The sequence below is a fragment of the Syngnathus scovelli genome, chromosome 8 (assembly GCF_024217435.2).
Source record: "Syngnathus scovelli strain Florida chromosome 8, RoL_Ssco_1.2, whole genome shotgun sequence".
NCBI classification, from domain to species: domain Eukaryota; kingdom Metazoa; phylum Chordata; class Actinopteri; order Syngnathiformes; family Syngnathidae; genus Syngnathus; species Syngnathus scovelli.
In genome coordinates, this window is record NC_090854.1 from 17,158,106 (window position 1) to 17,181,502 (window position 23,397).

Genomic DNA, 23,397 nt, shown 5'->3' on the forward strand with positions numbered 1-23,397 from the left:
GACCACAAGAAGCCGCTATGTCACCTGCACTGATTTCCCCTTGTAGGGACGACTTGACTGAAGATCAAAACAGCGCTGATGGATCCTTATCCCCAGACCAAACGCTCGAAGCACCCGAGAGCATTCCCGACCGCCAAGCTTCTGCCACAAAGGACAAGGACCTCGTCGATCAGGATTGTGTGGAAGACGATTTCGTGACAGAAAGCGGCAGCACACCGTCAAAATTACAGAGCCCGCCATCCCAAGAGGAACTAAGCAGAGAATCATCATTCGAGGAAATGGTTCTGCACAAAGATTCGGGGGATGAGACTCAGCAAAAAAAAGCCCCGCTGATCCTGGAGGAGTACTTCAACGCTGCCATGAAGAAATTCTCCAACACGCTACTGGATGCTTTGATTACTCATCTTGACAGCTACAAGGACACCAAAATGGGCCTGCCTTTGCCAGTCAACATGAAAAGTGAGAACGCAAATTTTGCTTGGGGCCAGGAAGAGGATGAGACAGACGACGCAAAGCAAGATGGGGAGCAGCCTTCAATGTCAGCATTTATGGGATAGGACGATGCCTGCGAGACGCTTCAGGCCGGCGTGGAAGCAACCAATAGCAGTGGATTTTAAAATCCGCCCAATTCTGCTCTAATGACTGAAAAAAAAACGGCCGACAGGACGGGCCAGATGACATTTACCAGTTTGCCTCCATTTGGGGGAAATCCGGGTCAATGTTCTCTCTTCCATACTCACCATTATTCCCAACGAGGGCTCGTGATGTTTGCACTATTTTGAATTAAACAAAAGCTTCACGAGGGTTCTTGCATTCATGTAGCTTCTGTCGAGAGACCAGCTGTTTTGTCATGCGTGTTTTTTAATCAAGGGAAGTTGCACCAACTCTGCGTTCGTAGATCAAACCGTACTAGCGGAGGTTCCGACAGCTCTGCCTCCCCCGAATCCGGTTGGAATTCAAATTCCAAATAAAAATGAATAAGGAATAACAATGTCAATTTAAAAATCTGAACCAATACTGGCAAGTGGAGCACATTCTATAAATCCAAATGCTCAGGCTGATCTTGTGGATGAAAAAGTGTGTGTGTGTAAGTGTCACTTGCGGCCAAAGCAAGACTCAGCTGCGTAGGTTGAGCGTGTAGATGGCGTTGTTCCGCGCTCCTTCCACGTGCTGGAGCCTCCTCAGCTCACTCAAGCACAGCATGTAGACGGGTGCCTTGATGCCCATTTTTGTGATCCTCTTCAGCTCCTCCATCCTAAACTCCCGCGTGTCCTCCCCTGGAAGCGCAAATGTCATATTTAAGGCCTGGAATTCATTATTTTTCAAGGCTCACAAGGGTAACGTGCGTTACTTTTTTTCTTCACCTTTTGTCATACTCTTTTTCAAGATGGCTAACACAGAATGTAAACCGACCTGGACACTGGAGCAAGTACTCATTGATGTGATGGACCGCCTGGTTGAGGTCGTTCAATGTAATCTGCTTCAAAAACGCCGGCAAGCTTTGAAACTCTTGCTCAGACACGGCATTCACACATCTGTGAAAACGCAAGTGCGCACTGCTCATCATCATGGAATTAAAATGTTGGCATGCTCTTAACGGCAGCCGGTTTGAAACTTGACAGTTACCTGCGATTGTGTTGTGGCTTTCTCAGCGGCTTCTGAGACTCCAACACGAGCTACAAAAATAAAACGGGACACTTGAAAAGACGAGACGCGCCGACAGCTGACAGTGAGAGCGACGCGCTGCTCAGACAAGGGCGTACTTTGCAGATGTCCTGCGTGACGGAGCTCAGATGGGGAAACTCGGGGGTGCCAATCTCATAGCTGTCCCTTGTAGCTCGAGGGGGGCTGAGGTGGAAGTCCTCTGTGGCTCCGTCCAAGTCCGCGCACTCCTGTAGAAGGAAAGACCCAAATGATTCTACACTATTTGACAAAACGCACAGGCAGTCCTAACAAATGACTTGGCCCATATTTCTCATCTCCATCATTTTGCCTTGAAGCACCTGCATGCCCGGGATCTGCAATTCGGGCACGTCGTATTCCCACGCCTTTCGGTCCGGGACGGAAGCGCTGCAAGGCGTCTCGAGAAACGGTATGGAGTCCAGCCTTTTGGCGACCGTGGGCTCGAGCTGCAAGACAAACCGATCTGAAACGAACGGCACCGGTGTGACGGCGTCACCATCAATTTGGGCTACCTTTTTGCTGCTGAGTAGACGTTTGAAAGCGGGAGTTTTAAAGACCGGCATTTCGGGGGTGTCAGGCAGATGGACGGCACCGCTTGGAGATTGGGCGTCAAACACAAATCGCGGAGGTGACGCTGAATGACAGCCGTTTGTTTTTGGGATCTTGAACTCCAGCGTGGAGAACGCAGGTGGCTCAGGAATCTTCAAACTTTCTACTAGTGACAGACAGACAAGCCTAATTATTTTATAATAGTCTTTAAATGTTTTGGCCAAAGTAACAACAGCAAGGCTAGTGATCACTGTGACGGACTCTTGCTTACCTTCTTGCAAACTTTCATACACAGAGGGGACTGGTGGTTTTACGAGGTCCTGCGCTGGGCTGCAGAGGAACACGTAAAAAAAAAAAAATTTTTTTTTTTTAAAATGGTTAGAGATTGTAGAGACATATGTCCTGTCCACGTTAAGCTTTTTTATTGTACCTTATGTCATCGCTCATCTTCTTGAAAAGATCCATGGTGATTTCGGAGAAACCAAAGTCTTCCATTTGCGGCATGCGCACCTCATCCTCATCCATGCGCAGCACGCACGTGGGCGTGGGTGGAGGCAGCGCGGAAACGTCCAGGCAGGGGAGGCTCAGCTCAGGCATGGTGGGCTCCTCAACGCTCTTGGAAAAGGTCCGGCGGAGATCCAGCTTGCTCAGGCCGAAGTCGGACAACTTGGGGGTGCGCATGGGGCCGTCGTGGCTGGGAGGCGCCGCTGCCTGAGGCGACATTAGCGGCCCGCTGCATTCCTCTGCCACCACATCCTCCACATCATCTTCGCCATCGTCTTTTTCAGGCTCGTTCGCAGCCGACTCTTTGTTCCCCAATGGTAGAGGTGAACAACAATTAAAGAAAGTCTGGTTTAATATGTAAGTATAAGGATAATTTATTTTTTTTGAAAGTGTGGAGGGTGAGAATGTTCACATGAAATAATGACAAATAATGAAACCTAAAGAAATAAAATAATGTAATATAAATATATTTTAATACTAAAATAATACTGTCATATAAAAATCTGTTATTATTACTTACCGTTAGGCACGTGAGCATCTGTGGGAGCTTGGTATCCGTAATTTTCAAAGTGTTCCGTGAGCGCACACACGTCGTGGGCAATGTTGCTCTGCACGGCCCTGCAGGCGTGGATGAAGGTGTCCACGTTTGTCTTGCGCGCATTGTGCTTTCTCAGCTCATCCTGCAGCTGACCCTGCAACCCACAAAAACTTCGTACTCCTTTGTGCCATGTAAAAAAAGAGTCAAGAAAGGTTACATCTTTCAATTATAAATGATCATTTTTAAACACAACCAATGCAATGTAATTCACCGCACTGCCTGATGCGCCACCTGTTGCTATGGAAACTTCATATGTTTATTCTTTTTATTTTTTATTCAGCAATGGTAAAAATAACTCGTTGGAAAAGAAGTGCTAATATATTTTTAAAGAAGAATGTAAGGTTAAAAAAAGAGTATGACTAAAAAGCCATCATTTGTGGAGTACTTTTGTTTGTTATGCTCCTCACCTTGATGCCCAACACCTCACAGTTCAAGTCGTGATAGGCTCTCATGGCTTTCGCTGCCACTTCTAGGGTGAGCAGGAGAAATATCAAAAAATAAAATAAAAGATCATTTATGCTGTTGACTTCATTGTTTAACATATAAAGATGTATCAGGAATGTTGCTGTCAAATTGACTAACCGCTGTCTGGGCTGTCGTGACGATTTTCGAAAGTTTTCTGGAGACGGGCCGTCTCCGTTTCCAGCGTTCGGCACAACTTCTTCAACTTGGCGAAAAACTCCGACTCGGGGTCCATTTTCAAAGCGCTAACAATCACATTAATAGGAGACAAACGACTCCAACCGCTCAATTATGGCGTTGGTAATGTGGATGTTGTTTCGCTTTTGGCGCCGTTGCCTCCGACCCGGAACTTTGACTTCTTCTTCGCTTCTTGAAATCTTTTTTTTTTTGTTGCGATAGCGCTCTCTAGCGACAGATTCCTACATGTACGAACGCTCATGTTGGAGCCAACGTAGTGTCTAAAAATGTATGCTAAAAATGCTATAATGAATAATAATAACAATTTTGGTGGAATTAATTTAAAATGCTACCTACTTCAAAAATCCATAAGTAATTTCTCCAAAATGTTTGACATTATAGAAAATAAACGCCTTTGTGTCTTGAAATCATATTCTTTTTTTTATTAAAATGTTACAGATTTCCTTTTAGCAGAAATATACTTTTTGTTTCTCAAACTCAAAAACGTATAACATATTCATATAGTAATTATAAAAGTAAATTAAATTGTATTATAGTATTTATATTGTATGGACAATGAGAATTATATATGCAAAGCAATTAAACAGTACGATATTATAGCTGTATAGAAATTGGAGCGGCCAAAAAGTCCTTTTCCAATTTAAAAGATTTATTACAAAGGTAAAAAGACAAACGTGTAGAAATTATCACCAAATGTAGGTATTGATTTCTTGAGGGTTGCCTTAGTGCCCTGAATAATTAATAAGTATACATTTTATTCAATCAAATAACAATAATATTATGACAATAATATTAATACAACCCACATTACTCTACATTTCTTAAGAGTCCATGCCACGTGTTATTAAGCAATTCATTGGATAACTACACTACAGCACCTTGAAATGCGGACAGTGTCCAGACTGTTTTTGTACTTACTTTTATTTATTTAATTACTTTCACCAAAAATAGCTTGTGCCATCTGTGCAGATTTCGCAGACAGCAATATTCACATAGGAACAACAGAGATCATTTGATGCTCTTTATTGATTATTATTGCTGTGATGACTAAAAGGAGGGATGCCTCCAAAACAGGGGTGAGCAAAATCCGGCCGGCCTGGCTGTCTTTTTTAATATGACAGCTCAAAAAAATGGGGACGTTTGTAAATCAATGTACCAATCTATTTTACATTCTAACTTTTATTGTCCAAATAAACACTTTTACTTTTGCATCATTAAATGATGTGCAAATTCTGTATAGCATAAGAATGATCAAATATATAAATATTTATAGAATTCAAGCTTCATCTATGAATGAGCTGTCCCATCTGCCGGTTTAAAAATAAAAGAAAATGCAGCCCTTGAGCACAAAAGTTTGCCCACCCCAAGTCTGAAATGTCTATTTCCTCATGCAAATCCCGCATCCAGCTCCACCAGCTTGTCCAAATCCTTGCGTAGGTCCGGGTAGGCCTGCAGCACCTCCTGAAAGTCGTCCCAGGACAGACTGAAACACTGGCAGTCGGTCAGCGCCTTCACCGTGGCCAGATGTTTGCCTCTGGTCAGCACGCAAGCCTCTGCTCAACACGCACATGCACACATGTAAGAGGCAGTGTCGCGGTGGATGAACAAAGACTTACAGGCAAGCAGAACTGACAATTAATTCCAAGTTAGAGGAATTAAAAAAAACAGCCCCCCCCCCCAATGTGGAAAGCCCGCTAAGCTATGAGATGGACTTAAAGGCTGAGAATTAAATAAATCCCCCTAACTGGAGAGGTTGCAGTGTTTACTTTGTGTTTAAAAGATGCTCACATCATGGCCGCTTGCGTAAGGCAAATTTCGGAGTACAGTCTCTGTATATTTGATGGATGGATGGATGGATGGATGGATGGATGGATGGATGGATGGATGGATGGATGGATGGATGGATGGATGGATGGATGGATGGATGGATGGATGGATGGATGGATGGATGGATGGATGGATGGATGGATGGATGGATGGATGGATGGATGGATGGATGGATGGATGGATGGCACTGGGGAGGATAATCCATGAAAACCTGGTGTTCCCTTTCTTATATCACAGTTGTGTTTGAGGATTATTACAGAATTTTACTGGAAACAATTTGAAGCGGCGGGCAGATGCTGATGGAAAGATTTGTTTCACACGACATGACACACAAATTCAACCCTTGCAGAAAAAAACGTTATCTAACTATCTGGATTATTGTGTGCAGGAGGGAGCTTTTTTTTTTATTTGTTCTTCTGTTGACGCATGTGTTATTTTAGCTGTAGCAGTTTTTGCATCTTTCTTGTCGCTGTGTAAGATCTAATCGTACCTCCAAAGAAATCTCCGTCGCAGAGCTCCCTGTGAAAGTCGTCGTTCTCCTCCAGCACCTGACCGTGGTCTATGAAAAACATGCGGTCTCCCGGCGCGTTCTCCCGGATGATAACGTCGCCCTCCTGGAACACCTCGTAGTCCAGCCTGTGCACCATGCTAATGAGCACATTCTCGTCTTTGTTCCGGAACAACGGCATGTTCCTGAGCAGGCGGCTGCACATCACTGTCAGGATTTGCTAAGGCAAAACAATTCCAAAGAGAAAATCAGCAGATGTTCTGCTGATCATGTAATCATGGGTCGGAAACGGCTTTTTTGCTGTTACCTCCCTCAAGGCAGACGACACGGTGTGCATGACCTCCTTCTCGTCGAACCATTTCCCTCCGTAGCGTGCCTGGTAGTAGTTGGTGATGCGCAATTGCAGCTCTGGCGGGAGTTTCATGAAGGCCATGTAGTGCTCCAAGCGGCTCATCTGTGACGACAGATCCAGACAAGCAGTTTTTGTTTCTCTATCCACATCTGCATCTTTAGCGGTTTCAACGTGGTGTACCTTGCTCTTGTACTCCTTGGCGGCGGGGTCGATGTTGGCGATCATGGCGGTGGCGTTGGCCACCAGCACCGTGTACATCAGGCACCCGGACACCATGCTCACCATCACGATCCACATCTCCACGTAATCTACAACACCACCAACAAGTTCCTACAAATACCAAAAATCTTTGAAGGACCACTGAGTGTTATTTTGGTGAGCTTTACATGCACGCACTGGTGGGAGCATCCATGGATCCATAAGACAGCGCGATCATCTGCGAGAGAGCTCGGAAGACCCCCCAAGAGTACTTCACGATGACTGTGGCATTCTAGAACACATGGTTTGAAAGCCTGAGGTTTGACAAATGCTTCAGGTGTACTGTGTGAGATGGAACGTACCATCAGGTTCTCCTTACGGACCCAGCAGTCGGTGGGGAACTCCTCCAGCATGGGCACAAAGTACTGGATGCAACCGTTCCAGTGGCACAGCAAGAAGATCATCATGAACAGGGAGAGGATGCGGAAGAACAGGCGGACCACTTCTAAGTTTGCGTTGGAAACCTGAAGAACAGGTCAGGAACGTTAACCAACAGCTAAGAACTTTTGGAAGGATTATTTTAAATTCTATTCCTCACAAAGTCAACTCACTTTCTCCACCTCGTTGAAGAAGCGCACCAGCCTGGACACCCGTGCCAGTCGTATGAGGCTGAGGATACGTACAAACATGAGGATCCTCATCATCCTGGTGGTCTTGGAGGGGTTGTCATCACTGTGGTAATGTAAATCCTAAACACAACGGCACACTCTTATCTTCTGACGTCTTCATGATTAGAATGGTGCTTCTGATCACCGCAAAGAGGAGGATGTAGCCGATGGGAAAGGCAGCGATGACGTCGGGGATGAACCACGTCCTCAGGTAGCACACTCGGATCCGCTTGATGTCTAGGATGGCTTCCTAAAGATTGGCGGACGGAGAAAGTTATGCATTGAAGCTTCACGATACACTTTTTTTGCGTCATCTTTGGCATCAGCGAATAATTTAATCATTAATAATAATTCAATCGTGCTTTGGATAAATGGATAGATCAATATTAGCACCAATGAGCTTTGTTTTCATTTGCTTCCTAACCCAGCGATTGAGAATGGCTGCTGTGGAGCATCTGTAATCCTGATGTTTGTCCCGGCCTTCTCATCTGTCACCTGACTCGGTAACACAGATTAACAAGCCCGGTCACTGAGATCATCAGCCTCAGTGACGTGAAAGCCGCTAATCCGGATTTTCACCTTTTGTCACATCCGGCCGGCCAATCACCGGAGTCCCATCTGCACTCTGCCGCGTTCTCACGACTCACTCGCATGCTTGAGCGAGAACTTCATTGTATGACCTTCTCAACGATGGAGGCACTCTCCAACCCAAGCTAATGGATCTCATTTAACTTGAATGAGACACATTATAAAGATGGTCCACCTCTCCGTTCTCGCTGATGATGCCCATGCGGAAATTGAGTGCCACGTCGATGAGGAAGAGCGTGTCTGAGAAGACGTTAAAGCCTTCCCAGGCTAGCCCGCTGGTGCCGTCCAGGAAGGCGATCTCCATGGGGATGCCGATCAAGTTGAGGAAGGTGATGGCCATCATGCCCATGATGTAGTAGCTCCTGTGGGAGGCGGAGCATCATCAAACTTGACTCGTCAAAGGCTGTGTTAACTCATTCAATACCATTAACGGTTATAGACGTCAAAGATATTTACTGGGTTGGCAGTGAATGAGTTAAACACAAACACACACACTGTGCGTGTCTCTGTTACAAGGCTCAGATGACTGTGTGTGATCACCTTACTTGATTAAAACTGATTCTGCGGCGGAATCATGTTCGTCCGATGCTTTCTTCCCGGAACGGGTGTCCTACAGTGTTCCTGAATGTCCCCCCTCGCACCAGGCTATTATTAACACCTCACATTTATTAATAGCTGAAAATCTCTGCCTGCTCAGTCAGCACATTTTTTGCTACAAATGGGAATTGCGGCAGGTGAAAATGAGTCGGCCCACGTTGACTTCTTTTTACACTTGCGTGACACAATGTTGATAATGGAGGTGCCATGTTTTAATATTTTAAGGTGCGGTTAACTTCTTTTCACGACAGCGTATGAAGATGCAAATGTAAACAAACGTGTACCTCATGAGGCTGAAGGGATGGATGACGAAGACACCGCTCTGCAGCTGGCGGATGCACTCCTTCTCCACGGCCACCTCGCTTCCGTACATGTAGAGAGATTGGCGGTTCTGCTGAGGCAAGAGCAGCGCCCGCCACCCGCAGGGCGCCCTCTCGCATCCCGCCGCCGCCGCTGCCGTCGTTCCCCGAGCCCTCAGTCTCTGCATGGCCGCCGTGGCACGAAACGCTCGCCTCATCGGACCATCCCGACTCGACTCCAGCTATTCTTCCAGACTTGTACTTCTTGTTGGAGTTGATTTTATTCTTCTGCTTCTTGTTGTTCTTCAAGTTCTTGTCTTCCTCCTCTTGAAGTTTGTCTCGTCGTTGTTCTTTTTCGTCCAGTTCTTTGTCTTCTTTGACTTCTTGTCGGTATTCTCTTCTTCCAGTTCTTAATGTTCCTCTTGTTCTTATTCCTTGTTGTTCCTCTACTTTATATTCTTATTCCCTTTCTTGTTCTAGTTCTTTGCATTGTATTCCAGTTCTTCCGAGGCAATGTCTATGTTTTAAAAAGTGTTTTTTAAAAATATGCCCCTAATCTTCTTTGTATTCTTCCCGTTCTTCTTTTTCCCTGCCTGCTACTTTTCCGATGAAGAGCTCAACCTTAATGAAGCGGCGTGGAGGCAGGATGATACCCACCCTCATCCCTCCCTCTCGGCCTCTCTCATCCATCCCTCTTCCTCATCTCTCTCTCTCTCTATTTCTGCTCCTCCCCTCCGACTCTTCTTCCCTTTCTCTCTGCACTCATCAACTATTCAAGATGTGACTTTCGTCCTCTGTGAATCATGCCAAGAGGCTAAAGTCTAGTTGTCACTCATCCTCGAGCGTCCGGTGTGCATATGATTGATGGATGGATGGATGGATGGATGGATGGATGGATGGATGGATGGATGGATGGATGGATGGATGGATGGATGGATGGATGGATGGATGGATGGATGGATGGATGGATGGATGGATGGATGGATGGATGGATGGATGGATGGATGGATGGATGGATGGATGGATGGATGGATGGATGGATGGATGGGCTGTGTGCGCGTGTTCTCACTTTTCTATGTTTGTGCGACTACAAGCCATATTGTATTGAAATTTTTTTTGTGCAAGTCTGTATCTTGTGTGTATTACTGTTGTGCGTGTGTGAACCTTGTTTGTGGAGCAGCGAGTGCAGTCTGGGACATTACGTTCCCTCCATCTATTCGACGTAAGATGTAATGAAATCCTTTTTCGTTACCTGAGCACTCTGCAGCAGCTCAGTGTGGCTTCTTTACACTTTATCAACAACACGACAAACACATAAGCACGTGTGCACGGATACACACTGGGAGTTATTTCACATTTGTTTTTGCTTGGACGGATTTAATGCCGCTGTGGAGAAGGGAGGATTATTTTTGAGGTCATGTCAGTTCTAAAAGGTAAATGAATGCTGCGCTTCAAACCAGGCTGAAAAGTTGATAGCGAGCATTTCAGACCAGAGTAAGCAATCTTGAAAGAGTCCTTTTATGTCCTGTCAAATGTCCACGGCTTTTAGAGTTAGCCACATTTACAGATTTCAGTCCTTCAGTCCAAGTTTGGCTTCATTTCGTCAAGCTTTATCGTCACGGGAGGCAATTTGTTGGCTGTAAATGCTAATCAGCACGCTTGGAGAGACATGAGAGCAGCTGCTGATTGGGTACAATGGCTCTGAAAAAAACACGGAAGGCAACATGAGGACTTTGCAATGTCTGCAGTAGAGCTGCTAGATAAAAAGGGGAATATTTGCAAATAATATGCTTTGCTTACTTTTTTGTTTATACAGGCCACAGCTGCCGGGGATAATGACTCAGGGCTTCAGCTTGCTTACGCCTGAATTTTCTTCTTTCGCTGACGCACAGACACGCACACACAGACACACACAAATGCATTTTTCATATTTCAATACTCCAGAGTCTGCCCCCTGCTCTATATTTTTCGTCCAGCAGCAGCGGCAAACAATTTGAAGGCACAGACATGCACAGCTAAAGTAGTCACATCTTGCATTGTCTGCTTTGCTTCACAGGGAGTCGTTTTAATTGGATACTTGGTCAGGTCAGTTTAAGGTCTTGCTTTTCACACTTGTCTTGTGCGCTAGGGAGAAAAATATATATACTTTACGTATTACAATTTTTTATTTTAAGTTTTTGGGGCGGGGGTCATCTAGAAACGTATTATTTCCCCAATAAATTAATAATAAAAATGTATCACAAACACTTAATTTAACCAAAATAAAAAATTACCTAATTATTATAAATTTATTCAAATTGCTTTTTAAATTCATTTTTTTATATTCATGTAAATATACGTCATTTTATTAATCAATCAATGCATCGTATTATGTATGTATTACGAAAAAACTACATATCCCAGAAGGCTTTGGTTTCGGCTGATGTGATCACGTGACGACAAGCCGGTTACTTCCTGGTCTTCTGTGAAGGTGACAGCGTGAAGCAAACTGCGCACCGCGAAGTAACGTCAGAGACCCGAGAAGTGAGTCGTACGTTTTTCGGTGGTGCCTTTTTGTCCACGTTTCGCTTGCACGACCTCCTTTCTGAGCGCAGATGCCAAAATAGAGCGCTTTTCGAGCAGTTTAGCTTGTGACGTCACGACATTGACTGCGCTAGCAGATGCGCTGTTAGCCCCTCACGTGCGTTATGCAACGTAGGGCAAAAGAGATTTTTTTTATATCATTAAACGTTTTTTCGACGTCTATTGACGTGATCAGTAAACTGACCTTCCACATGTTAATGTTTCCATACGATCAGTTATCAATGGGCTTTTTGATGACGCATGATTTGTAACGCATCTTGTATTAAATTCAACGTGTAAAGTGTATTATTGTGAATCTTAATTTTCACCATTTATGACCATATAAATCTGTCTAATATATAAAATGTGGACCCGACTGTTGCTGCACTGTCTCAGGCACCACAAGTTTCACTTTCACTAAGAAACTTTCAAGTTTGGATATTGATGAGCTGTGTGATTCAGACCTGAGTAAGAGATCATGACAGAATCTCTTTCATGTTCCGTTGTAGGTTTGAGATGTCGACCGTGTCTGCCGCCGCTGCGGATCCCGCCGCCATCACCGAGGGCGGCGAGCAGAAGAAGCCGCTCAAGCCGTGCTGCGCTTGTCCTGAAACCAAGAAAGTCAGAGACACATGGTAAAAATGTTGCATCATCAAAGTACGAAATCTTAAAATACTGATATTATTGTATTTATCTTCTCCACAGCATCATTGAAAAGGGTGAAGAGAACTGCACGGAACTCATCGAGGCCCACAAAGACTGCATGAGGCAACTGGGATTCAAGATTTAAACGTTTGCGTGTGTATGTGTGTGGTAAGTAAAGTCAAAATGACACATCAAGTGTCTTTCTTACACTTTGAGCAAGACAAAAGGGCTTTCAAATGCCAATTCTGATGAAAGCCCTAATTGTGTACATGCTCAGATATTTAAATCGTGAAAATGGTGTCAGTAACATGTGGGGGAGTCAAGTGGCCCGGGTGAAATGCTAATTTTAGCTTGTTGCACTTGACTGTACAACCTTGCAGCCACCTAAACATGACCTGTCTTTTTTCACTCTTTAGATGTGTGCGACCTTTTCATCTGTTCCTCCCTCATCAAAATGAACGACGACAGCCCGCAATTTTTTTGGAAAAACAAAATTTCTCCTTTTATTTTATTTTTTTCTTATTTGTGATGATGACCGCTGTTGAAATTTAAATAAAAGTTCTATGCAATCATCTCTATGCTCCTAAATGTTTTTTCTTTTAAGAGTGGAAGGTGAATTATTAATGGAGTGATGCCTTCCTAACCTTCTTCCCCCTTCCCTTCCCTGAATGGTTGGTGTCCCTGGTATGCACTCAGGCGTTTATAAATAGCTTCATGTCAATACTTGACATATCTGCATACTTCTCTGTAGTGGACCATACATCATTTTGTCCTTTACAGAGCTAATGCAAATATTAAAGTTGTAAATGTAAAGGAGGATTGAACAAACTGAATTGAATGAACTGCTTAATTTTAAAATTCTTCAGGGCTCAAGATTATTTCATAGCTTTGATTTAAATTTTTAAAAAAGTTTTAAAAATTGCAAATTTAAAACTGTTGCAATTGCAAAAATAAAAATTTGAGATTGTTTTCTATTTAGAATGTATGTTTGCATTGGAATCATTCTAACAGCTGGAGATTGAAAAAAATATTTCCAAATAAATAACAACCAATGTTAATAGAACAACCCAATTGATCATATTTCAACACTTATATTTTTTTTTTTTCAACCCATTAACGACAATGGATGACATCATGATTTCATAAGCCTTGGCAGAGGTCTCTTCTCCCGACTGCTCTTGCTTTTTGTCAATTGAGATGGGGAGTTAAGTACGCCAGGGAGCAGCAGTAGATATTTTTAAGTGAAATCAGACCCGACGTGTCATCCATCTTGTTTTGACGCGGGTCCTAATCCACTCGGCCCTGTTCGAGACAGAACTGACACAGGAACACAAAAACTTTTTGGGCCCGTCAGAACCTCTGGAGAGTTGACAGTGGCGGAGAGTCCTTCCCACTTCCTGCCTGCTTCTTTCTGGCTGATATGTTAAGTAGCGGGCCTGCTTTCTGTCGGCCACTCGCGTCCTCCTTGGGTTTCAATTCCAAACATGGTGATCCTTGTGGGGACTCCATATCGACGACACCCCACTCCCACTACTCCTCCTCCTCCTCCTCCCGGCTTAACCGCCTCCCTCCAGCTGTTGTCTCCACAGTGCAGGCCGGCGATTGAACTGAAAGAGTGGCCACCCGAGATGGAAAAGTGGTCGCATAATGAGATCGTTGTAGAACCGTGAGAAGACCCTGAAGAACTTTACGAGGGAATCGATTTGGATTGTTGACTTTCCCGTCCTTTCCTGACATGAGTGTGGAGAACGCCAGTCTCCTAGATGTCCTGTTTGCCGCCCCGGTTTGCGATGGCTGGAGCAACAACACCGAGGGTGCCCTCTACCATCTGGGCAACACCGTCCTGTTCCTGGGCTACATGGGTGGCAGCGGGGCCTACGGGTGCCTCTTCATCTTCGGCCTCCTGGCCCCTTCCTTCCTGTGCCTGACTGTGTGGGGCTGGTTGACGATATGCGGCCCCGACGCGGTCACCTGGAACCTTTTGCTGCTTGTGACCTGCCTGTTCCAGATCTGCCACCTGCTGTACCGCCTGCACCAGGAGGGCCTGCCCAACGAGGAGCTGGCCGCCCTCTACCGGGTCGTCTACGTCCCGTTGGGGGTGCCCATCCAGGTCTTCAAGGAGATCGCAGGCGCCTTTGAGAACAAGGTGCTGGAAATGAAGGCGGGCCAGACGTACGCGGTGGAGGGCAAGACGGCCATCGAGAGGCTCTCCTTTCTGCTGTCTGGCAGGTGAGTGCTTGCTCTGGTTCAACTTTGTTAGCTGTAGTGGTCCCCCAGAGCAGGTTTAGTTCCCAAGCAGGGCCACTGGTGATCTGCAGTTCCAGGACTTAACGCAGATGGAAACACTTCTGCTTGATTTGTTTTGACAGTTGGCTCCCACTCGTGCAGTTTTAAAAGCCTACTCGCTGTTAGCACCACGCTAACAGCTCACCGCAGTCAAGATTCTTTTCAAGGCCCCCCAGAAATGATGACACCAAGTACCTCACTGGTCTCTGTGACGTAATCGGGCCGGCCATCTTTCACACTGGCTGCAACCCTGAACAGGATAAGCAGTACCGGAGATGAAGGAGATGATTTATGACCCAAGGCGGTCATAAACCATGAGTTCTCTATTCCTTTGATCAAGTTCAAGGCCTTGGGTAACGCATCCCTGTCGTACGTTGGAAACAAAGTCCATACGGAGATCATAAGGGAGGCAGACGAGTGAATGCACAACGACGGGGGTCAGCTCATTCCAAAAAGCGCTAATCTGCTGTTACAGCGTCAGCGTGTACTTGGATGCTTTCCCCAGCAGATGTTGGAAGCAACGTGCGCTTCCTCGTGCTCGCCGCAGGGATATTTTGCTTCTGCTTCCTGTTCAGCCCCATTTGCTGCAGAGCATTGGGTCAACTCCCAAGCAATAAAATCAAAGTACGCTCAATGTTTTACACAGAAATGTAGTTCGCAGAGTATTTGTTCAATTGTTTACAGACTTTAACGGCCTCCCTCAAATTCTGCCAAGGTTGTCTCAGGTAAAAGTGACCAAGAAGAGATGGAAGATCAGATGCCGCAACATTCAGCCGTAGAGGAGAAAAGGGAATCTTTAATGCGATCCCGTTTGAGTCGGTGGATTATCTTAAAGCCGTCTATCCTCCCCCCGACCGAGGAACGTCCTGATGACTTTATCCATCGTCTCTGGCACACGAACAAACGGAGCTTGACGCAGCAAATATTCGCGGCGCAGGACAGTATTTCTCGGTCCCCCGCGGAGTTCATTACGCGAATGTTCGGAAAAGTCACCTCAATTTAATCGGTGACCTTCAGCGCTCTAATCTCGCTTTCCCTTTTTAACCTTGTCACGCCTGACGTCAGGATTAACGTATCTCTGGAGGGTCAGTTCCTGCACTACATCCACCCACACCAGTTCCTCGACTCACCCGAGTGGGAGTCCCTGAGGCCCAACGAGGACGGAAAGTTTCAGGTAGCGTCACGTTGCATGGCCTACAACCGCATCTTTACTTAGCTACTTTCAAAGTCATTAGCTAAGCAACCAGACCAGCTCAAATTTCCGATTTCTGTCCCACTTTTCTAAAGGCGTTTGTTCAATTTCAGGTTACTCTGACGGCAGAGGAGGACTGCCGCTACGTGTCTTGGCGGCGCCGCCGCCTCTTCTCCCTCATGTCCAAGGAACGTTACGTGTGCCGCCTGTTCGCCGTCATGCTCGGCTACGACATTGCCGAGAAGCTGTACAACCTCAACAACAAGCTGTACATCAAGAGCGGCATCCTGCTGGACATCCGCCTTCCCAGCCTCTACCACGTCCTGGCCCCCTCGTCGCAGAGCAGCGAGGGCGAGCCCCCCGAGCGGGAAGACCGGCACCCCCGCCGGGAGTCGGATCCCGACCGGGGACGCCGGGCCGAGAACCCCGTCGGGAGGTCGTGGCCGTCCGACCCGGAGCTGCCCTCTGGTGAGGACTCCACCAGCCTAGTCCTGGAGGACTTTGCCGACTTGGCGGGCTCCTTAACCGACTATGGCAGTGAGAGGGATTATTTGAGGTAGAGGGGGTCGCGAGGGGGTCCGGAGCTAACACACTGGCTCACCCGCTTAAGATACATGTAAGTACTGCACTTGGGTGGCGTGGCGGACGGCAAATATGTGTGCATGGATGCCACCATTCACAATAACACGATATTAACAATCAAGACTTATTTTTGTTGCAAATACGTTTTCAGTACATTAAATATTTCTGTAATATTTATATAGGATTATATTTTTGTGTCAGAAAAACGACTCCCCCAATCCATTATTAACTAATTAATCCATCAATAAACAAGTTTGTGCTAATAGATAAATGTGACCTGTTTTAATTAGCAAATTGGATGCAATGTGCTTTGCCAACTGATATTTTGCTCGTTTGTGGCATCCAGTCCAGTCTAATTCCATTTGTGTCCACAGAGGGGGAGGTGGCCGGAGGAGCAGCTCGCTTCCAGAGGACCCGAGCACCTCTTGCTCCCACCGACACTCCCAAACTCTGACCACACCATTTTTTTCTTTTGACCTTTCACTATTTGGACCACAGTTATTTGTTTTTGTTTTGAGTCACACATCACTTGTGCTCATTTAATGTTATTTTGCTGAAAAACACAAACCAAATTGCGTGCTTCCTCTGTACATAAAATGCATTACCGTAGTCAACCATTAGCATTTTTTGTTGTTGTTCTTAATATTGAACATCCACCATTCTAATGTGAAATTGTCCAATTGCAGTTGATTTATTACCACAGGGGGCCAACATTTCTCCATAAAGCTTCTGTGCAGAGTGCAGTGAAAATGTTTTGGGACTGTCTACTTTCTGGAATGATTCATGTACAGGCTATTCTTAGCTGCTATTTTTAAGCCTATTTTACGTGTGTGTAAAATGACAACAATAAACACACTTGCTAACTTGGCCTACTTCACTGTGTCTATTTGGCTTTGGTTTAGTTACTCCTGTCATAACAATTGACGGATCACTGTTCATTGATTTGTCATAGCTATAATTTAGAAATGACAGAAAAAAAAAAAAAAAAAAACATGCTTATGTCTGCCTACTCCACAGTCTCCATTTCGTCGCAACGCTCCATTGTCCCTCTCCCGTTTTTCCTCGTTTGGTCTCTAAAGTTGGTGTCAGAGCTAGCTGCACACCTGCACAAAGTCATGTGACCATGGAGCTCCTCGTCGGATGTTGATGTTGTTCATGCACAGTGGATCCTCGCGCCTGATGACAAAACAGAAAAAAAAGATTTGTCTTTAAATTCGGCCTAGCAACAAGTGACACTCCAGTCAATTTTAAATGGATTAAAAAATGTCATTCTGGCTGGCAAAATATTTCTTCTCCACAGACAATTCTAAATTCTGCCCAGCAACAAATGATTTTATTTGTTGCCTTGGAACACTTTGAAAAACATTATCTGAATAATTCTACCAGTTTTGCACCATCACTTGCTAGCTGGAAGTTGGAAAACATCTCTATCTTGTGGCCTGGCATGCACATTACAGTAAAGCCTAAAAAAAACAAAATCGTGTTTATAATGCATTTCTTTCTATACGTACTTGGGTGCAGCAATCTGAGACAAACAGATGGACTTGAGGTGGATATCATTCTGGCGGTAGAAGCGAGCGCCCGTGTTTTTCAGGGTGATGGAGTGGATCTCACACAGCACCACCGGGTGAGCCATCATCATCCGGTACATCGTTGCGTCTGTTTGACTAAAACGCAAACACATTCATTCATCACTGCGGACAGTTATTACCTCCCCCAAGGATGTCACCATTGCAGATGGCCAATAAGGAAGTAAGTGATGACTGTCAGGCTAAGAAAAACATGCCATGGACCTTGATTCAGATATTTTATGAGGTGAGGGCAGTTGCAGTCTAGTTCAAGGTTTGTACAAGTGGAAATGCTGGTACACCACACATTATAAGTGTCAGGAAAACGTGATTTTTGTCTTGAATTAAATCAAACTGTAGGATGATAGACAGGGTTCGGCGGCGGTACCCACAGCCGGAGTCGTCGTTGTGTCTCCAGTTCTCCGGTGGTCAGCGTCACTTCCACTTCTGCGCTTTTAGCGAGAGCAGACGCTTCCAACACGAGAAGGATGTGGTGAGCTGCAGCGCATGCATGACAGATGACATTAAGATCAGTCACATCGGATGGTGCTCAAAATTGTAGGAGGCCTGCTAAAAAAAAAAAGTCCCATTTTCCACATTGCTCTTTGTTTTTGGGTTGGCTTTACTGACTTTGAAATGTTCTTGTTGGAAAGCACGTGATTGACTTCTCCTTTGCGTGTGCAGGGTCACTCACACGCAGCAAAGGAGCTCATTAGCTTGTTTCTGCTGACTAACGACGTTTCCCCGCTGGCTTTGTCTTTGATGTTCGTGCCGCAATTAGGAGACCGTTCGTACGTTGGTTTTACTTTTCTATCCACATGAGGACGCTCATCAGGAAGGGTACGAGCTCCGCTCAACATTCGCAATGTACACAAAATTGATGCATTCTTACCGCAGAAAGGCGGCAGAGACGTGGTGAGCAGGAACAGCTTCTGCTCACTGGGGAGGGGAGATGAGGTGATGCCGCACTTTTCGGACAAACCTGAAAGACACACAATAAGCTGCCGTTAAAGATGAAATTGGTGCCAAATATTGACATTAAAATAAAGCTTCAAGATTTGATCACTGACCGATGGTGGGGCACGTTCCCTGGAAGGCGTTGCAGTGGAGGCATCGACCCTGCAGGAAGTTTTGGTAGCTGTCACAGGGGATGCCGATGAGCCGGCATGAAGCATTCAGAGAGCTCATGTACACGTGCAGCGCCCTCATGTGGTCACAAATCACATAGCCGTACACTGGAAGGAAGCCCAAAACTGACAAATCCACACGAAAAGTGGTAGGATTCAAACAGGTGCTATTGAGAGTGCCAAAAAATGTTGTGGTTTACTTCATAAGGGTGCAAACATTAGAAAGGCGAGCCAAAAATTGGTATGGCGCTTCAGATCGAATTTTTTTTGTACCTTTGCTGATTTGATTTTTTTTTTTTTTTTAAAGTGTATTGCCTATATTTAGTCTAGGGTCGGAACTCACTAGTGGCAAACCGGGATCGTGCGCATCCCGTCTGGTCGTTTCCACCGTTCAGGAAAAAGTCCACGTGGCCGACCGGGATGGAGATGCCAAAGTCTGATAGATTAAAACAAAACAAAAAAACACACCGTACAAGAAAATGAAATCTTAAGATTAATTTTTATGTATTTTGGTGCAAATATGACCTTACAGTCTGAGTCGGTGTGTATGGCGTCCACAAACTGTGCGTCGGATGGGTCCAGACGGTCAAAGGTGTCAGCACCCTTAAACATGGGACCGGCAGGGTCCAAAGCTGGTGAGAAACAACAGCAAATGTTCCGGATCGCAATCCAAATCAAATGAATACTCGTCAAGGGTTCACCTGTGATTCGTCCAATCTTGCCATCAAAGAGCGTTCCCACAAATCCGGCCACGTGTGCACCTAAACTGACGCCGATGAAGTGGAACGACTCCAGCTTGCATCCGACTTTCTGTTTAGGATAGTCAGCAATTAGGGAAAAAAATAAAATGCTATGCGAAGCTGATCATAAATCACAAGAAAGTAATTGTGATGTCGAGTTGTTGGCAACCTCCAGCCGATTGATGAGGACGGAAATCTGCAGGGCCACCTCCTTGTAGTTGTCCACCACCAGGTTGTAGGCGAACGAGGCGGTGTGCACCCAGTCCACCATCAGCACATTGACGTCCTCCACGGCAAGCAGCGACTCGGCCAGATCCAAAACCCACGAGGGTTTGCTGCCCAGTGCTCTGCGCATACGACATAGACGCTGTGATTTTTGGTCTGCGTGTAACTGAGGTGCAGATACAGCGCAGGGCGTGGCTTCTCACCTGTATCCGTGCACGATGACTTTAGTGGGCCGCGTGGTGTTAAAGGTGCTTCCTGACACCTGGCGGAAGGTGCGCGCACAGCCCAGGCGCTCTCTGGTCATAAGCAGGAAGCGAACCCGCGGCTGCGCTCGCTGCTGCCTCTGCTGGCGGTACTGCTGCCATGTGGTGTTGCTCACATCGGCGCACTCGTCCACCCAGGCCTCCGATCCTCCATGATGATGCCAGGTCGTTTAGTATTATTGCAGTGAAACAACAACTTGAATACATATCGGAATGGCTTCCCAGCTAGGAAGGGATTCCTCCTCAATCCGGTTAATATTTACAATAACATATGGTTTACTAGTTGACTATATTTATTTGAGGGATTATGCTTATTTACTCATTTATTTTCCTTTTAATACCTTACCCTTACTGTTAATATTGACTTAAGTCTTAGTGTTGTACATGATTGAAATAAAGGTATATCACCTACCTTGGACCGTTTGGACCAGCAGAAGACCCAAGAACAGCAGGACGCTTTTGGCCGCGGGGCACATTTCCGGGAGTTAACGGGAGCTTAGCGGTGCTCAGCTGCTCAGTGAAGTCAGTGTCCGGCCCAGGGTGATCGGCTTTCGACTTAGCGTCACGCAACAGCCGGCCACGGGCACCCATGAACTACGAAACGCCCCATAAAGAACTACACTAACACGTCAAGTTTCGGTTTTACCACAATATGTGCGAATTTGAATGCATCATAACCCACGTCCGAGGGCAAGTGGGCACGAACGTGATTGGTTGTTGGCTTTCGGAGAAAGTCGCCCCGGATAGGTCGTTCAAGGAAACGTCACTTGGTAAACAAACAAGATGTCTACCCACGCAAGCGATAACTTGCGTAAACTAAACGGACAGTGTAAAAACTTGATCAACTAAAGAAAATTAGGACGTAGCATTAGATCTTAGAATGAAATAATTTTACATGATTAATAATGTAAAAAGCTTCAGAGTTGGTCAATTTACTATAACTTAGTAATTTTTGTGATACTTCTGGCCTGGGTATAGTTACTATACATACTATGGGTTGCCCAAATTTGTGGAAAATGTATACTATTACCAGGGACTGCCCAGGTTGATTAGTGTAGGTTTATTGTTCTTCCTCAGGCTGCATGCAAACGAAAGTGTTTGAGATCTGGCTGTTGCTGATCAATGGACTCTGGCTTGTGGGTGTGTGGGTGTGCGTGTTTGCCACAGTTTGTCAGATTGTTAGAATGTAATCAGCTGTTTCTATGTTGTAAATGACTAAAGATAACGACAAGTTAAAATGAAAGTTAAGTCACATATTTTTGTGAATAAAATTCATCAATATTTTTTTTGCTCAATCAGCGGTATAGAAAATTGATGTGTTTTTTTTTAACTTTATGTTTGGGGGGTGTTCTTAAAACTCAGTTTAAGGAGTCGAGTATCATTTTCTGCGTTGCATTCTTTTAATGTTTGAAGTCAATATTTTTCCATTTATAACATTCTTTCTTTGAGGTTATCTAATGGCACTTACTCGCTTTTATATTTGAAGTCAGACCGTCAAGGCAGTCATGTTGAAACTGCAGCTGTAGCATTTTACTTGGTCCATACTTTCTCTCGTTGTTTGGGCAGCTGCTGTGCCAGCCAGCGAGTGGTGTTGCTGCGCGCCTGCTGCCAGGTGTACTTGGGCGTGTAGCCCAACTCGCGCTTGGCCTTGTCGTAGGAGAAGCTGAAGGGCGTATTAAGCATGGTCAGCAGCTGCCGGTTGACGGACGGCACCACCCGGCGGAAGGGCCGCAGCATCAGGCACGCCATCTCCCACAGGAAGCAGAACACGTAGAACAGGGGCAGAGGCACTATCATCTTGTCCTGGATGCTGAAGCCCAACGGCGACATGACCTCGTAGTTGAAGTCAGAGTAGCTTACGTGCGGCGTGTCGTCGGACACGAAGTAGAACTTGCCGGCCACGCGCTCCCGCCGCTCGGGGTCCTGGAGGCTGCGGGCGGCCTGCAGGTGGGCCGTCGCCACGTTGCCCACGTAGACCGGGTTGACCTTGGCCTCCGGCAGGGACATCCGGTAGAGCACGTCGCCGTTGCGCACGCCGTCCGCCATGTGACTGAGCAGGAAGCGGCACTCTTCGCCGAAGATGTACATGGGCCTCAGGGCGCAGGTGGCCAGCCGCCCACCATTGGGCAACGACTTGCCGTTGTAGCCCAGGGTCAGGTCCTCGGCCTCCTTCTTGGTCTTGCTGTATGAGGTCTTGAGGGAGCTGCAGTAGGCCATGTCCTCGTGGCCGTTCACCACCGGCTCGCCTTCCTTGTTGGGGCCCATCACCTCCACCGTGCTGGTGTAGATGAAGGAGGCCACGTTCTCCTGGATGCAGGCCTCCAGCAGGTTCTGGGTCCCTGGAATGACAACCACACCCTAGCAACAGATGGAAGGACTGGAAGGAAAGAAATTTGGAACACCCCACATCTTGCCTGTTTTAGCTCCACTGCCGTTAGCATTCCGAATTGGGCCAAAGTTTTTGGAGTACTCGCCGATATCAGTGTTTTAATAAAACATTTTAGTAAGGAAAAAGGTCTGAGCCAAGTTGTAGCCCACAACATTAGCATTTGTGAGCGCACCTTTGACATTAATGCCATATATCTCGCTGGGCTCGATGGCCTCGATGACATCGATGATTGCGGCGATGTGGAAGACCAGCGTGGCTCCCCGACAAGCTTTCCTCACAAATTCGGCATCTCTTATGTCGCCTTCAAATGCGCTCAGCTTGACGTCGCTTCGACTTTCTGAAAATCAGAAAATGAAGTTCATTAGACCTCCCCCGAGGCAGAGTAGGCCTAATTCCTGCCCCAACCAAAGGCAATAGGATTTTTTTTCTTACCTTCCAGACTTTGCAGCAGCTCCTGTTTGACGTTGATGTCAAGGAGTCGTATCTCGCTGAGTTTTTTCTCCTGCTCCAAGAGCATCCTGATCAGCGTCTTGCCTAGAAAGCCACACGCTCCCGTCACCACACACACGTCACCGTCCAGGGTCATCGCAGATCCTTCGCAGAAAGACAAAATAAAAAAAGGAGCAGCAGGACAGGGGTGAGACTGCTTTTTATAAGACCAACAACGTGGAGGACGGACAAGGAGGGGAGGGGCGGAGCTCAGTGTGGCAGACAGGAATCTGGAGATGAAAAAAAAAAAAAAATCAATTGATGACACTCAACTGTGCTACTTCTATATTTTGAACCT

The 23,397-nt window shown here is 46.0% G+C and overlaps 6 protein-coding genes across 11 annotated transcripts; 2 read left to right on the plus strand and 4 right to left on the minus strand.

Moving 5' to 3' along the window:
• Positions 1-843: 843 nt before the first annotated feature.
• On the minus strand, positions 844-4,177 carry ska3 (spindle and kinetochore associated complex subunit 3). 2 transcript variants are annotated; one of them, XM_049727051.1, is made up of 11 exons: positions 3,917-4,177; positions 3,742-3,803; positions 3,257-3,428; positions 2,663-3,038; positions 2,504-2,562; positions 2,196-2,395; positions 2,004-2,129; positions 1,764-1,892; positions 1,627-1,676; positions 1,414-1,535; positions 844-1,277 (listed from the first exon to the last, which is right to left on the minus strand). In XM_049727051.1, the coding sequence occupies exons 1-11, from the start codon at positions 4,029-4,031 to the stop codon at positions 1,117-1,119; spliced, it is 1,572 nt and encodes a 523-aa protein (XP_049583008.1). In that variant the 5' UTR covers positions 4,032-4,177; the 3' UTR covers positions 844-1,116. The 2 variants fall into 2 exon arrangements, with proteins under 2 accessions (XP_049583008.1, XP_049583007.1); XM_049727050.1 differs by having other exon boundaries at positions 2,196-2,398.
• A 448-nt stretch (positions 4,178-4,625) lies between these two features.
• Positions 4,626-10,075, minus strand: hcn5 (hyperpolarization activated cyclic nucleotide-gated potassium channel 5). Of its 2 annotated transcripts, XM_049728500.2 has the most exons (10): positions 9,017-10,068; positions 8,311-8,497; positions 7,693-7,797; positions 7,491-7,628; positions 7,242-7,403; positions 7,078-7,171; positions 6,862-6,989; positions 6,637-6,783; positions 6,312-6,549; positions 4,626-5,547 (listed from the first exon to the last, which is right to left on the minus strand). In XM_049728500.2, exons 1-10 carry the CDS (start codon positions 9,247-9,249, stop codon positions 5,381-5,383), a joined length of 1,599 nt encoding a protein of 532 aa, XP_049584457.1. In that variant the 5' UTR covers positions 9,250-10,068; the 3' UTR covers positions 4,626-5,380. The 2 variants fall into 2 exon arrangements, with proteins under 2 accessions (XP_049584457.1, XP_049584458.1); XM_049728501.2 differs by lacking the exon at positions 4,626-5,547 and having other exon boundaries at positions 6,319-6,549; positions 7,068-7,171; positions 9,017-10,075.
• Positions 10,076-10,316: 241 nt separating this feature from the next.
• Positions 10,317-12,812, plus strand: cox17 (cytochrome c oxidase copper chaperone COX17). 2 transcript variants are annotated; one of them, XM_049728504.2, is made up of 4 exons: positions 10,317-10,464; positions 12,103-12,228; positions 12,299-12,406; positions 12,655-12,812. In XM_049728504.2, the coding sequence occupies exons 2-3, from the start codon at positions 12,110-12,112 to the stop codon at positions 12,381-12,383; spliced, it is 204 nt and encodes a 67-aa protein (XP_049584461.1). In that variant the 5' UTR covers positions 10,317-10,464; positions 12,103-12,109; the 3' UTR covers positions 12,384-12,406; positions 12,655-12,812. The 2 variants fall into 2 exon arrangements, with proteins under 2 accessions (XP_049584461.1, XP_049584460.1); XM_049728503.2 differs by lacking the exon at positions 10,317-10,464 and adding an exon at positions 11,435-11,554.
• A 742-nt stretch (positions 12,813-13,554) lies between these two features.
• popdc2 (popeye domain containing 2) lies at positions 13,555-17,170 on the plus strand. Of its 2 annotated transcripts, none has more exons than XM_049727202.2 (4): positions 13,555-14,467; positions 15,590-15,698; positions 15,830-16,184; positions 16,673-17,170. In XM_049727202.2, exons 1-4 carry the CDS (start codon positions 13,974-13,976, stop codon positions 16,750-16,752), a joined length of 1,038 nt encoding a protein of 345 aa, XP_049583159.1. In that variant the 5' UTR covers positions 13,555-13,973; the 3' UTR covers positions 16,753-17,170. The 2 variants fall into 2 exon arrangements, 1 of the variants encoding a protein (XP_049583159.1); XR_007483096.2 differs by having other exon boundaries at positions 13,556-14,467; positions 15,830-16,332.
• On the minus strand, positions 16,909-21,003 carry pla1a (phospholipase A1 member A). Of its 2 annotated transcripts, none has more exons than XM_049727185.2 (11): positions 20,634-21,003; positions 20,162-20,369; positions 19,903-20,080; positions 19,695-19,803; positions 19,524-19,625; positions 19,337-19,429; positions 18,937-19,101; positions 18,759-18,848; positions 18,259-18,364; positions 17,810-17,965; positions 16,909-17,474 (listed from the first exon to the last, which is right to left on the minus strand). In XM_049727185.2, the coding sequence occupies exons 1-11, from the start codon at positions 20,695-20,697 to the stop codon at positions 17,390-17,392; spliced, it is 1,356 nt and encodes a 451-aa protein (XP_049583142.1). In that variant the 5' UTR covers positions 20,698-21,003; the 3' UTR covers positions 16,909-17,389. The 2 variants fall into 2 exon arrangements, with proteins under 2 accessions (XP_049583142.1, XP_049583141.1); XM_049727184.2 differs by having other exon boundaries at positions 18,937-19,119; positions 20,634-20,996.
• A 596-nt stretch (positions 21,004-21,599) lies between these two features.
• On the minus strand, positions 21,600-23,344 carry hsd3b1 (hydroxy-delta-5-steroid dehydrogenase, 3 beta- and steroid delta-isomerase 1). Its single transcript, XM_049727201.1, has 3 exons — positions 23,043-23,344; positions 22,783-22,947; positions 21,600-22,560 (listed from the first exon to the last, which is right to left on the minus strand). Exons 1-3 carry the CDS (start codon positions 23,194-23,196, stop codon positions 21,752-21,754), a joined length of 1,128 nt encoding a protein of 375 aa, XP_049583158.1. The 5' UTR covers positions 23,197-23,344; the 3' UTR covers positions 21,600-21,751.
• Between the last annotated feature and the right edge of the window lie 53 nt (positions 23,345-23,397).

Excerpts from the sequence above, each read along its gene's own strand:
- cox17 (XM_049728504.2), top strand. The coding sequence starts at position 12,110 with ATGTCGACCGTGTCTGCCGCCGCTGCGGATCCCGCCGCCATCACCGAG. Across the intron at positions 12,229-12,298 it reads AAGAAAGTCAGAGACACATG|CATCATTGAAAAGGGTGAAG; the intron begins GTAAAAATGTTG and ends TCTTCTCCACAG.
- pla1a (XM_049727184.2), bottom strand. The coding sequence starts at position 20,697 with ATGTGCCCCGCGGCCAAAAGCGTCCTGCTGTTCTTGGGTCTTCTGCTG. Across the intron at positions 19,626-19,694 it reads CAAGATTGGACGAATCACAG|CTTTGGACCCTGCCGGTCCC; the intron begins GTGAACCCTTGA and ends GTTTCTCACCAG. Across the intron at positions 17,475-17,809 it reads TCTCAGATTGCTGCACCCAA|GCGCGAGGATCCACTGTGCA; the intron begins GTACGTATAGAA and ends TTTTGTCATCAG.
- popdc2 (XM_049727202.2), top strand. The coding sequence starts at position 13,974 with ATGAGTGTGGAGAACGCCAGTCTCCTAGATGTCCTGTTTGCCGCCCCG. Across the intron at positions 15,699-15,829 it reads ACGAGGACGGAAAGTTTCAG|GTTACTCTGACGGCAGAGGA; the intron begins GTAGCGTCACGT and ends GTTCAATTTCAG. Across the intron at positions 16,185-16,672 it reads CGACCCGGAGCTGCCCTCTG|AGGGGGAGGTGGCCGGAGGA; the intron begins GTGAGGACTCCA and ends TTGTGTCCACAG.
- ska3 (XM_049727050.1), bottom strand. The coding sequence starts at position 4,031 with ATGGACCCCGAGTCGGAGTTTTTCGCCAAGTTGAAGAAGTTGTGCCGA. Across the intron at positions 2,399-2,503 it reads GTATGAAAGTTTGCAAGAAG|TAGAAAGTTTGAAGATTCCT; the intron begins GTAAGCAAGAGT and ends GTCTGTCACTAG. Across the intron at positions 1,677-1,763 it reads TCACGCAGGACATCTGCAAA|CTCGTGTTGGAGTCTCAGAA; the intron begins GTACGCCCTTGT and ends TTATTTTTGTAG.
- hcn5 (XM_049728500.2), bottom strand. The coding sequence starts at position 9,249 with ATGAGGCGAGCGTTTCGTGCCACGGCGGCCATGCAGAGACTGAGGGCT. Across the intron at positions 7,629-7,692 it reads GCTACATCCTCCTCTTTGCG|GATTTACATTACCACAGTGA; the intron begins GTGATCAGAAGC and ends CGTTGTGTTTAG. Across the intron at positions 6,784-6,861 it reads CCAAGGAGTACAAGAGCAAG|ATGAGCCGCTTGGAGCACTA; the intron begins GTACACCACGTT and ends CTGTCGTCACAG.
- hsd3b1 (XM_049727201.1), bottom strand. The coding sequence starts at position 23,196 with ATGACCCTGGACGGTGACGTGTGTGTGGTGACGGGAGCGTGTGGCTTT. Across the intron at positions 22,948-23,042 it reads GCTGCTGCAAAGTCTGGAAG|AAAGTCGAAGCGACGTCAAG; the intron begins GTAAGAAAAAAA and ends TCTGATTTTCAG. Across the intron at positions 22,561-22,782 it reads ATATGGCATTAATGTCAAAG|GGACCCAGAACCTGCTGGAG; the intron begins GTGCGCTCACAA and ends TTGTCATTCCAG.